We start from the raw sequence: 13,616 nt of genomic DNA, 5'->3' as shown, positions 1-13,616 counted from the left end.
CTGTCATGATATATGACAGTGGCCACAAGCATGATATGATGTCATGTTTCAGGGTAGCCCCTACGGAACCTCTCCCTCCGCTAAGTAGCTCCGAGATGAGGTCAGGTCCCTCTTTAATTCCTGCCGGCTGCGGTAGACATTTTCGCACATTTTCCAGTTTTACATGTTTCTTACCCCTTTCTGCACATCGTATCCAAAAAGCAAAGCAATTGCGCCACTCTCTCAGATGTTTTAAGTTCTAGCGGAACATAACAGCTTCCAACGTGTTGAAGAAAGTATTTAATTTGCCTCGGTTTTCATCCGGTTACATGTTTTTAAGACATTGCGCAAGAGTTGCGCCCGTTGAGATAACATTACTGATTACCCTACTGGTCAAATGTTGAATTGCATCTTCTAATGCAAAATATTATGGAACCGGATGAAAACCGAGGCAAATTAAATACTTTCTTCAACTCGTTGGAAGCTGTTATGTTCCGCTAGAACTTAAAACATCTGAGAGAGTGGCGCAATTGCTTTGCTTTTTGGATACGATGTGCAAAAAGGGGTAAGAAACATGTAAAACTGGAAAATGTGCGAAAATGTCTACCGCAGCCGGCAGGAATTAAAGAGGGACCTCATCTCGGAGCTACTTAGCGGAGGGAGAGGTTCCGTAGGGGCTAGTTTCAGGGCTATGTTGCCTATGTAACACTATGGACCAGAGTATTAATTCATGAAATTATTTTAGAAAAATTTCTGAATTTGTTTTTAATTAATGAAAAATGCAGTTTTTTTTGGGGGGGGGGGGGGGATTTTAAAAAGAAATATTTTGAAATAATTAAAAACAGGAGAAATATATATTACTCGCGACCCATAAAAATGGGTAAACCCGCAAATGGGTCCCCGACCCATTCTTTGAGAACCACTGAATTAGATTATATCACCAATTACGACTCCCCGGAAACAACGACCCCCCCCCCCGCCCCCCCCTTCCTTCCCAGAAACGGCAGCAGCGCGTCTCTTCTCTCTCCAGTGCGTAAAAACATACCAGGGTTTACATGTCTCGGGGTTGCTCCGATCCGATGTCTTGTTCCAGCAGCAGCAGGCTGTGGGGGTGTACAGTATAATAATAATCCGTGGGAAGTTCCAGAGAAACAACAACAGGTGGTGCTTTACTCTCCTGGCCCGTGGTGGATCACTGGGATGATGGAGTGCGCGGATGAGCGTTCAGCGGCGGCGCTGACATTTCCAAATCAATCATCACTCACTTAGCGAATTCGCTACCACGAAAATGTCTCACACGCGACTTTTACGCCACTCTTCCCCTCTCAGGCTCCGCGTAAAAGCCATTTTGGGCAACCAAGAGCGACAGTTACACAGGCTTACGATCTTGGTTCAGTTGTCCCAGCTTTTATGCTGCAAAAATAAAAAAGTAAAATAAAAAAGTTTTATGAGACGCGTCCCATTATATGTCCCAAAAACAAACGATCACAACCACAAGATCGCAGCAGTCACACAGACACAATCCTCTTTTTGTGGCAGCGATTGCCCAAAGTCGCCGTTATTATTATTAATGCCTAAAACATACCGCTTGCGCTTTGCCCGTTCTTCTCGACCTGCTGAGCTGATAAGAAGCTCCGTCCTGTTCAACTAACTGTGTGTGATTGCGGAGTGAGTGGTCGTTTGTCAGGCAGCCTGGGGGGGGGGGCGCGGGGCGGTCCACAGGGTCCTGACCATACTGTATAGGTCCTGACGCTGCTGCCTAATTGAATCTCGGCAGTGGCTGCTGCCCTCTGCACTGTGAAACTCCTGAGTGTTCATTTAAACCATTGGTTCTCAGAGTGGGGTCCGGGGGCCCCCAGGGGTCCTTGGGGAGGTACCAGGGGGTCCTCAGAAAACGGAGTTTCACAATGATTTTAACACTTAGAACCATATTTTATACTTTGGCTATTCAAAAAATAGCAGGTATGCAAGCTCATGAGCTTGTATCTGCTATTTTAGAAAAATCATGAAAATTTGTGCAAATCTTTGAATATATATATTTTTAAAGCAAACATTTGTAACTCAAATCTTTGCTTCTGGGGGGTCCCTGGAACTAAATATTTTGAGATGGGGGTCCGCGGCCAAATACATATCATTTTGGGGGTCCTTGACATGAAAAAGTTTGAGAACCACTGCGAACCAGGGCTCAATACTAGTGTATTTTCTGTTTTCTGTTAATGTGGGGAAAGCTTTAGCTGAAAATAACAGATCGACAAGCTCACAACGCGACGTTGTCGATCTGCTATTTTCAGCGAAAGCTTTCCCCACAATACCGATGCTGGTGTCTAGGTGGTTAAGGCAGCTGATTCTCAACATGTGGGCCGGGCACCCACTGGTGGGCCGCGAGGGCATTGCAAGTGGGCCCCCAAATAATTGCCATACCACTATTGTAATGATAGCATAAAAAACATTTTTTACAATTGTATTTTTCTTTAAAACTTTGGAGAATCTTTGTGATAGGCCACTAGTACATGTTAGTTCCACAGTCCATTAAAATAAACAATGAGAAGTTGAACCACTGCATTTAAAGGAACATTTCACCCATTTTCAACCTATTTTCATATAATTGGTATTCACTAATCCTCAGTATAAGATGGCACAATTTCCGTCTACTTGGTCTGTGTGGACGGTTCAGAAACCTGCCTAGCAGTGACATCATTGGTAGGCAGGGTTGGTCATTAATTAACATTAATCAAATAAAAACTTGTTTTTAAATGAATGCAAGAACAACAGCTTCTATTTTAGTGTGACAACTTTCAAGGAAGAGGAAGGCTGCAGCAGCTCCTATTAGCTTGGAATGATGTCATTGGTAGGCAGGTTTCTGAACTGCACCTATTATCCCACCAAGATGCAGAGTGAGTAAAACAGAAATTGTGCCACGTTATGATGCGCATTAGTGAGTACCAATTATAAAGAAGTTAGGTTGAAAATGGGTGAAGTGCTCCTTTAACTCTCGAAGTTACAAAATGGGTGAGAGTCCATTCGGTTCCATTCGTACAGAGTCTCTCAGAGTTAAACGGACACTGAGGATTTTATTGTGCAGAAGCGGCCCCGACTGCTCGTCCTCAGAGAGGAAAGGAATGTGGCCTGCTTATACCCGCCTCCAACAGATAGCATGCGTGGGTCAAGAGGGCACATTTTGAGAGGGCATTATTGTGTTGAGCAGAAGGAAGCTTAATCACCCTGTTTTTTTCCTGGAATGCTTATGACTGGCGACTGTTAACTTCCCATATCGGCTACCGGTTACAGTGCCATTTGGCACAAAACTGCAGAGGAAGCACGAGGAGAAACAATATAAGCGTACAAAACACTGACTGACCTCTGCATATGCCGCCAATCTGTCACAAAGTTGCATTTATAGTAAACAAGTCCTCCACTGCAAGCAGTGGTGGAAAAAGTACTCACATTTTGAACTTAAGTAAAAGTATCAATGTAGAAATACTCCATTACAAGCAAAAGTCTGGAATTCAAAATTGACTTGAGTAAAAGTACAAATGCATTGACATCAAAATGTACTTAAAGTACCAAAAGTAAAAAGTACTCATTATGCAGAATGTCCCATTTCAAGTTTTCAAAAGTATAAATCTATAAGATCTATAAGTATAAATACAAGCTCACAATGCGTCGCATCGCGACAAATTGTGAGCTTGTAGATCGGCTATTTTCAAATGGCCAAAATGTGTACAGAGCTGAAGTGGTTAGTAACTTTTTCAAAATAATTGTAGAGGATGTAGTGGAGTAGAAGTAAAAGTACTGAACACTGTCTCGAAATACTTTGAAAAATACCTCAAAATTGTACTTAACTACAAGACAACATTCTATGTGGGTCGTGATCTATTGGTGAATTTGATGTAGGGCTATTTTCAACTATTGGGGTACAGTCAAATCATGAGTGTTGATTTAAGTGCATACTGTGTATGCTTGCAATGACCAGTAATTTAGTAGCATGCAGTGAGATATGGCCTTCTCTATGGAGTAAGGAGAGTCAAACAAATAGCATTAAATCAGTGCAAGAACAACAGAAAAAAAAATTCTGCCTACACCTCCAGGAATGTTGTTACTTTAGACTACTTAAAGCACCCACTGACCAGTGATTTATGCACATTATTATACATTTTAACAGTTATGCATTATACATTACTATAATGTATTAGCCTACAACTACAGAGAATTATCCTTGCAAAGAAATGTCTGTGAGTAGCCAGCAATTTGTTTTAGGATACTTGACCGTATACTGTAAGTCATGACATAATGCTTTATAATACGTTATGATTATTGTTATAAAAGCATTAGGAATATTTATAACTAGGCTATAATTGTACAGTGTTAATGCATTATATAGCCTACATGGGCTCCATAGAAAACTGTACCAATTTGTATCATTTATAGTGAGGTTTGAAATGCAACTCACAATAAATGGTACCACCTAATCTGATGAAATTATTGGTCTCTCTAGGCAATAATAGATGAATTAAAGCACATGGCCTAAATTCAGATTAGGGGTGCAAATGCAACACTTAATCAAACTAATTGATTTAACCGATTTTTGAAAGAAAAGGTTAACGCTTTGAATAAAAAACATATTTGTTTTTCTTAATACAGTAGCATCAGTAGCAATAACAGCAAGCTCACAACATGTCAACATGTGATCCAATGTGTTGTGACTGAGCTTTAGGGCTTAAGTGGTTAATCAATAAAATACAAAATGTACTAACATTTTATTATGTTGATTTTGTTTTAAAACCAAAAAAAAGTACCTGTTTCCAGTTTTGAGTACTTTTACTTCTACTCCACTACATCTCAGAAGCAAATATTGTACTTTTACTCTACTACAATTATTTGAAAACTTGATTATTATTGTAAAACATACATTAACCACTTCAGCCACAAAATAACAGATCTACAAGCTCACAATGTGTTGACACATTGTGAGCTTGTAGATCTGCTATTTTCAAAAGATTTTGTATACATTTTGAACTTGATGGTACATGGTAAATGGGACATTACGCACTATGAGTACTACTTTTGTACTTTAAGTATATTTTGATACCAATATTTTGTACTTTTACGCAAGTACATTTTGAATTACGGACTTTCACACAGCGTATTTCTGCATTGCAGTATTGATACTTTTACATGTGAGTACTTTTTCCACCACTGCAACTGATATGTGCTTGGTGTATTTATTGATATGTGTGTTAGTTTGTCTTTGTTTGTTTATTATTTAGGATAGATGTACAATCAAGCCTATTAGGGAATGTTCATTTGTGTTTGTGAATTATTTAATCTACAATACATGCAGAATAACACCCACAAATCCCCAATAGACAAGCATCAACGAATCTTGATAACAACACAGCTTTTGGAGTGCATAGAACTGGGTGCTGCATGTGCAATCATGAGTTTACAATGAATAGAAACGAATAAAACTGACCAGGATTTACACATCATCTTGTTTACATAGATAAATAAAGACGATCATTTAGATGGAATAAAGAATGTTCATTCTCAAATGAAGCACCTTTATCTGTACACACGAGTTGACAAATGAATATAAAGAAAATTACAATGCGGTGGAGCCATAAGAGGAAGAGTGGTCACCTCGATGTTAAATTGGCTATATTTTCCAAAAATGTTTTTGAAAAAAAGAAGGGAAAAAATGAAAATGCTCAAAGTATACAGGATTTGAACATGCTTGAACATTCGACAACTAATATTTCTACATTCGCTACACAACCTTGATAGCCATATAGCCCTAGAATGGCTGTGATATTACATACATGAAATGTATGTAATATCACAGCCGTTATAGGGCTAAAGGATATCCAGTCATTTTTGGCATAAACCATAAGTTTAAAGGGACATAGTTCAGCCCCAAAATGACTTTTTTTTCCTATCGATTAGTCACCCCATGGAGACTTGAATTCTTGTATATATTTTTTGTTTTTGTCGTATTCCTAAGCCAATAATTAATTTGATGACCGCAGCGGTTCCGGTAAGAGACACGAAGAGTCCTTTGTATCTCCTACCGGAACCGCTGCCTACCGGTCCGCTGGTCATCAAATTATTGGCTTAGGAATGCGAATGGAATGGGGTGAATTATCCCTTTAAGGGTTCATTTTGGTCTGATAATGATGCACCGTACAGTACATGTTCAAATCATGAACACTCTTAAGACCATTTTCCAAATTCTTTATTTTCTTTTTTTTTAAATTGGGGGGAAAAGCATCATACTTCCCACTCTTACTGTAGCTGTTGTTGTTATGGTTGTTTTGAGGTCTAATAATTAGAACTACAAGTTTTTTTTATTTTTTTATTGCAAATGATGAAACAATTGTTGGTTGCTTGTTGTTGATTCCGTCTTGTGTTTTATTTTATTTTTTGTGTGGATGTTGTCTGAAGTATGTGTCTTTGTAATCTGCACGTAATGTTGTCAAAAATCAATAAAACAAATATTGAGAGAGAGAGAGAACTACAAGTCCCAAAGGCCACGTACATTTAGCGGCGAAAACGCACGTCTGGGCGGTTATCAGCCAATCACATCACGAGCAGCCCCCCCTGCGTCACATTGTCTGACCTCATTTTTTCCAAGCTATTTTTTTCCGAGGCAGACAAACAGCGACTGGCGGCGCCATATTGAAAGACGACGAATTCTTCGATTAAACGGCTAAAAAACGTCCAATTTGCCAAGATGCTTTACCTGGAAGACTATCTGGAGAGTAAGTATGAGGGTTTCGAACCGCGACGGGGGGTTAATTTGGACCTGGGCGTGTGTTTTTGCTCGGCGTCGCTCGCCTCGATCCGTTAGCCTAGCATGCTAGCAGGGTTTTAACGACGGCATCGTTGCCAGGTTTCGCGAGAGAAACAAGCAACCGGGTCTATGAAAAAAAAAAAAGCCCCAAGAGAGAAGCGAGCCCCTTCGCCCTGAAAATAGCAGATCTACAAGCTCACATTGCGACCCGTTGTGAGCTTGTAGATCTACTATTTTCAAAAGATAATTAAGAAAATGTGATACATTTTGAATATATTTTAACACATATTTTATAATATGTATTTAACAAATATTTAAATATTATAACATTTAAACAACAATATTATAAATATTATATAATTAAACACAATTATTTATTTAATTACTATAACATGTAAATAACAATATTATATAATATTTAAATACACATTTAAATATTTTAAATCTTGTATGGGCATAAAATATTTTCAGATGGGGTTCCTTCCTTGACTTGAAGACATTTGAGAACCACTGGTTTCAAACAACTTTATGAAGCAAAACCTAATAAGCAACTACACTTAAGAAACACACAAGCCCCCCCCCCCCCCGAAAGAAATGCAACTACCCATATTTACAAGCAACTTGACAGAAAAACAAGGTCAAAGTCGCTTATAATAAGCGGACATGGCAACAGTGTTGTTAACGTCTGTTTTTGTTCTCTTTGGCAGTGATCGAGCAGCTTCCCATGGACCTCAGAGACAGGTTCACGGAAATGAGGGAGATGGACCTGCAAGTGCAGAGTATGCACACACACACACACACACACACACACACACACACACACACACACACACACACACACAAAAGCACAGTGTCCTGCAAGATCAAAGCAACGTGATCGAATATGAGAGTGACGACTCTTGCGTTGACTCCCCCTGTAAGAATGGAATGCGGAAATGTTCGTTCCATCTCAATGAGGAAGTTCCAATGTTTGGAACTATTGCCCATAGTAGCCTGCTTTGCAGCGAGATCAAAGCGTGTCAACTCTCTATGGGGTCTGGTTTGATGCTGCTGAGACATTTAATGCAGGGGGTGAAATATGTCTGCATTAAGTTAGTGAACGAGACAAGCATTAATTAAGTTAATGAACGATACAAGCATTAAGTTAGTGAACGAGACAAGCTAATAGTATTAATTAGCTGCTAAATAACTCTTCCTAAGCTCAAGCAGGACCACAATGGGAACAAGCCCTCTCAGGGCTTTTTGTGTTATCGTCTTAGCATTATTTTATAACTGTACCCCTGTACCTTTTTGTAAACTGTTAATAAAGTATTAATTCAATCAATCAGTCAATCAACATAACTTTTTGAACACGACAATGCTTGGAGCAATGTTTCTGTGGTCCATGATGAGGGCGTTCCAGCTAGGGGGTCCCCAGCAAAATGACATTGACAAGTGTTGACAAGAAGCTGCAATTTATTTTTAAAAAAAGTTAAGAAAAATTCTTAATTTTTTTTTCTAAATCCTAACAGTTTTTTGAAAAAAAATCTGGAAAATATTTTTTCAAGATTTTTCAAAAATAGCAGATCTGCAAGCTCAGAGCTTGTATATCTGCTATTTTTTAATAGCCAAAGAAATCTAAAGTGACACAGATGCGTTCCAGGTCTTAATGGGTTAATATAATCTCTACAGTCAGTCCGCTTTGATCTCTGGCTAGAATGTTGTCTCGGTGCACCAAAGATGATTAACAGTAACTATTTAACCAGAATGTAAAGTCAAAAATGTGTGCCAAGAGCTCAGCTGTCTTCACCTTGTTCTGTGTAACTCAAGCATGCTGCTATTACTTTGCTGTAAAATACACAATGCATGGACAGAATATGTACAGTGGTAATGTGGCAGAGAGTGTTTATTGAAACGGTTTGTGTTGTCTGGTCATTTCACCACCAGATGCCACAGACCAGCTGGAGCAGAAGGTGATTGAATTCTTTGTCAACGCTAAGAAGAACAAACCAGAATGGAGAGAGGAGCAGATGGAGGTTATAAAAAAGGTTAATGATCGTTCATTTGTGCTCTCAGGAGAAATCCTCTTCCCTTGTATTGGTCCATAGTGGCAGCAAACACCAGTTTATGTAATGTTTGTGTCTACAGCGTGCAGTGGCATTATATTATAAAACGTACATTAACCACTTTAGCCCTATTTTGTTTTATACCTTGGCTATTTGAAAATAATCGATCTACAAGCGCATCGCGACTGCTATTTTCAAACATTTTAGTTCTTTTACTTTTGGTACTTTAAGTGTACGTTGATGCCAATACTTTTGTACTTTTACTCATGTAACATTTTGAACACAGGCCTTTTACTTGTAACACAGTATTTTTATATTGTGGTGTTGCTACTTTTACGTATGTAAAATGTCGGAGTACTTCCTCCACCACTGCTACTGCGTGTTAACATGGCTGGTATTTGTGATGACTTTCCAGGACTATTACAAGGCTCTGGAAGATGCAGATGAGAAAGTTCAGCTGGCCAATCAAATCTATGATCTGGTGAGTGTCAGTGGTAGGGTTAGCCTCGTTCCCAGCCTTACTCATCTTGGAAGAGAAAAGCCTGGTCACGACCTGGCTAGAGCAGAGTGTCTATAGGGGCGGGACTTCCGTCGTACGTATTTCCCCCGGAAACGATATTTTTCGACCAATCACAACACTTGTTTCATTCATAGTAATTCAATGTAAACAGATTTGTTAAGCGTCAACGTCATTTCTTTAGGCGGTAGGTACTTCCGCCAAATTCTGGTACTTCTGTTTAGACACTCAACCGGCTGGGTCTTGCCCAGCGTGGGTAGGGCAGGGCTGCAACTGCCGTTAATCTTCGGAACAATAATTATTATTCTATTAACTTTTTCAACTATTTGAGAAGTGCATTTTTTTATACATCAATGCGAAAATATTTTTGACAAATTGTGGATTAGTCTGATTAACTACTCCAGCCTACTACCTATTTTATACTAATGCAACGCATTGTAAGCTTGTAGATCTACCACCTCTGATATTTTTGTCACAGTATTTAAGAAAATAAAAAGTATATTCCATTAAAATATTTTTTTTGCTTGTTTGTTCTTTATAATAATTTATATTATACCCCTAGTATCAATGGCTGTACTGCCAATGTGTCTAATCGTTGGTTGATAGGAAAAGATCAGTCCAGTTGCAATCTAACTGGAGTTTGTGCTCTTGTATTGGAGATGAATGACTTCCTAATCTATGGCTGTTATGTGGCTAAACCGCCACTAGATGGCAGTCACATGCTGAGATTGAGTATGAGATTTCAATGCAATGCTTTACATTAATTTACATTGTAATGCCTACCAATGTGGAAGTGCTGATTATTCGTTGTGATAACAGATTATTCACATAAAACTGGTCATTTGGGTGTGTAAAGAAGTTTTGAATCCACAGACAAAACTGCTCCTATGTGTATTTTGTTGTGACAATATAGACCGAATATATAAGTATGAAGTGCACAGGTGCACCCACAAATACAAAAGTCCTGAGGTCATGTGACTAGAAAAAGCACCAATCATACTTAACGGTCTTGAACATCAAGACGTTCTAGATAAAAAATCTAGATTTTTCCAAAAAATAGCAGATCTACAATATCTGCTATTTTTGAATAGCCCTAAGAAATCAAAAAAATGACACAGATCCCGGTGGTTAAAGTGACTGTGAAAATTGCTGGGGAAATTATAACGCATAGGGGTCCATTATAAAAACCCATACTTGTCACCTGTCCTTTCATGGCGGTGCTGTGATGCTGCGCTGTCTTCCAGGTGGACCGGCACTTGCGGAAGCTGGACCAGGAACTGGCCAAGTTCAAGATGGAGCTGGAGGCCGACAACGCCGGTATCACTGAGGTATTGGAGAGAAGTAAGTAGTGCCAACTGTTTCTCATAGACTTAGTGTAGCCAAACAACCAGATAACAGCAGGAAAGGTAGGAATTGAGCTCACGTCCTCCGTCTTTTATCTTTCAGGATCTCTGGAGATGGACAGCCCCTCTCAGCCGGTCAACAACCACCATGTCCATTCCCACACCACAACCGAGAGTATGTATCCCGCACTTACCACTTCTAGCACTGGTCTCACCTAGGCAGACGATCAGATGTCTCCGCCTACCGATATGTCTAGCGACATCTCCGAATTGTTTTCCACCCAGTTCTAGCAACTGCATTGAATCTAGTAGTGGTGGAAAAAGTACTCAAATGTTTTACACAAACATCAAAATGTTTCACTATTTTAGCACTAACCACTATATATCGGCAGAGCCAGCCAGCTGTCTCGTGTTTTAATTTGTCCTGTGTGTGTGTGTGTGTGTGTGTGTGTGTGTGTGTGTGTGTGTGTGTGTTTATGACAGAGACTAGGAAACATAGCGCGCCCGTACACCACACTACAGAGCACGTCCCAGAGAAGAAGTTCAAGTCTGAGGCCCTGCTGTCCACCCTGACCTCAGACGCCTCCAAGGAGAACACGCCAGGTAAACCATCACTAACCTGACGTTTTCTGCTGTCATTGAGCTGCTCTCTATTGTTTTCATGGCGAGAGAGTATGTTTTACCCCCTGTCTGTCCATCCGTTCGTGTGTCCTGTCCGTCCGTGAGCAGCTAATCTCCGGCACCGTTGGCCCGGTCACTGCAAAACTGTGCACACACACTCCCTGGATGCCAATTCAGAACCTCTGCCCAAAATGTTTCACATGGGCCTGGTGGCGCAGGTGGGCCTGCGCCACCAGGAGGCCGATTTGTGCAAAACCCATTTTTTGACAGTACTCCTACAGATTTTATCCAAACGTCATGCAAATCGGTACACAGTATCTCTACAGTCATGTGATCAACACAGATCTGATTTCCCATATTCCATCCTCATTGGCTAAGGTTGGCTAAGGTTGGCTTCCAAAGTTAGCAGGATTGGTTTATTTTGAACAAAATGCCTCAAATTATGAACGCAGCATGCGATTTCCGTGAAATTTCACACACACATTCCCACTAGGCCGAGGAAGAAATGGCACCCTTTTCACATTGGCCTGTTATAGCGCCACCAGCAGTTTCGCAAAACACATTTTGGGACAAAATGCCTCAAATCATGAATGCAGTGTCCGATTGCCGTGAAAGGCCTAAGAATAAATGGCACCCTTTTCACATTGGCCTATTATAGTGCCACCAGGAGGCCACATTAACGTACCTGACACTTTTTCTAGTTGTCTGTGTGTTTTATTATATTATAACCATATTAACATCGACACATGCTCAGCATATATAGTACGCATTCCTGTTTAGTCCTAGACATGAAATCCGTAGCCTAGAATTTGACTCACCGTGTTGTGCGTTGGGAGCATGCACGCCCAGTCAAAAAGTAATCCGCCACAAAGAGTGGGCAGCAGCTTGAATAAAGCTGAGGGATACAAGAAAGCTGAGATGACATCCTCACATGTGTGTTTGTATGTCAGAATACACCAGATCAGTGGTTCTCAAACTTTTTCATGTCAAGGACCCCTTAAATGATATGTATTTGGCTGCGGACCCCCATCTCAAAATATTTAGTTCCAGGGACCCCCAGAAGCAAATATTTGAGTTAAAACATTTTTAAAAATATATATTCAAAAAGTTTGCACAAACTTTCAAGATTTTTCAAAAATATCAGATCTACAAGCTCGAGTGCCGCACTATGAGCTTGTATATCTGCTATTTTTGAATAGCCAAAGTATAAAAGGTTAAAGTGGTTAAAATGATTGTGATGTTGCTGGGGACCCCCTGGAACCCCCTGGAACCCCCCCCCCCTTTGAGAACTAATGCACTAGATACATGCTGAAACGCAAACGTATTTTGTCAGAACAATGGAAATTCAATCTAATGGGATTTTGTTCCAATAGTGACATTTTTTGGGGACTATTGGGCCTTAGGAATAACGGGGCTGTCGGGACAATGGAGTCAGACGACCAATTTATGACATTCTCGACTCCTCAGCCTCTATGCCTTAGTTTGTTTGTTTGTCCCTCCCAGGCTGCCGTACCAACAGCACCTCCTCCGCGTCCACTAACAACGTGTACAGTGTCAACTCCTCCTCCTCCTCTCAGCCCCTGGCCTCGTACAACCTCAGCTCCCTGCCTGCAGGGCCCGCCGCCGGAGCGGGGGCCATCACCATGGCTGCTGCACAGGCAGTACAGGCCACTGCACAGGTCAGAGAGAGAGAGAGAGACACACACACACGTGCAGTGCACACACTCTGTTTTTGATCATTAATCTATACAATTAATTTAGACTATAAAATGATTGCAAAATTGGGCAATAAAGTGCAAAATCCTGTAAACGCACATCTAAACACAGATTATTTTATGAAATTGCTATATATGTTTACCCAGCAGGCCAAAACATACTTTTTTTTTTCATGTGGACGCCACAGTGATGTAGTCATGTCGACTTACAGAGAACATCGGGACAAAAACAAAACAGAGTAAAAATAAAAGACAAATTAGACAAAAGGAAACGGGCAACAAAGCATTGACACAAAATTTACATAAGTAAAAAGGAAAAAAAAAAGCAAGCTACAGAGGCAGAAAAACTAACCCATGTTCAAGTTCATATTCTTTACCGCTCTTTTTCTCCAACTAGAATATCAGAGTAAAGGCCTTTGCAGACAGGGTGCGATTTTTTTGCACGGAAAAAAACGGACAATATAATTATTTTTTTTTCAATCGAACCCAGTTCGATTTGTTGCATCTATTCGCATGCAGTAAAAACTGATTGAACAATCGCACCCTGTCTGCAAAGGCCTTAACAGATCATTAATTAGGTCAGTCCTTCGTCAAGTGCCTGATAAT

At 40.2% G+C, this 13,616-nt stretch overlaps 3 protein-coding genes across 4 annotated transcripts in view; 1 reads left to right on the top strand and 2 right to left on the bottom strand.

The window, feature by feature from the left end:
- Positions 1–1,605, bottom strand: part of tspan12 (tetraspanin 12) — a 35,661-nt gene extending 34,056 nt beyond the window's left edge. Inside the window, exon 1 of the mRNA XM_080420836.1 lies at positions 1,025–1,605. The gene's annotated coding sequence lies outside the window, so the exon portion shown is untranslated. The remainder of the gene's footprint in view (positions 1–1,024) is intronic.
- The window catches only part of socs2 (suppressor of cytokine signaling 2), a 267,878-nt gene that overhangs the window by 1,020 nt on the left and 253,242 nt on the right, over positions 1–13,616 (bottom strand). The gene's annotated exons all lie outside the window — the stretch shown is intronic.
- ing3 (inhibitor of growth family, member 3) overlaps positions 6,596–13,616 on the top strand; it is a 99,957-nt gene continuing 92,936 nt past the window's right edge. For both annotated transcript variants that reach the window (XR_013932600.1, XM_080420835.1), the window contains exons 1-8: positions 6,596–6,737; positions 7,477–7,548; positions 8,696–8,796; positions 9,230–9,295; positions 10,576–10,672; positions 10,778–10,849; positions 11,158–11,277; positions 12,799–12,974. Coding sequence is in view for 1 of the 2 variants with exons in the window: in XM_080420835.1 (XP_080276961.1) it covers positions 6,710–6,737; positions 7,477–7,548; positions 8,696–8,796; positions 9,230–9,295; positions 10,576–10,672; positions 10,778–10,849; positions 11,158–11,277; positions 12,799–12,974 (732 nt within the window). In the remaining variant the exon portion in view is untranslated. The remainder of the gene's footprint in view (positions 6,738–7,476; positions 7,549–8,695; positions 8,797–9,229; positions 9,296–10,575; positions 10,673–10,777; positions 10,850–11,157; positions 11,278–12,798; positions 12,975–13,616) is intronic.

This window comes from Gymnoscopelus braueri (assembly GCF_963280865.1).
Source record: "Gymnoscopelus braueri genome assembly, chromosome: 23".
NCBI classification, from domain to species: Eukaryota; Metazoa; Chordata; class Actinopteri; order Myctophiformes; family Myctophidae; genus Gymnoscopelus; species Gymnoscopelus braueri.
The sequence above is the reverse complement of the archived record's forward strand: the minus strand, read 5'-3'. Positions and strand labels throughout refer to the sequence as shown.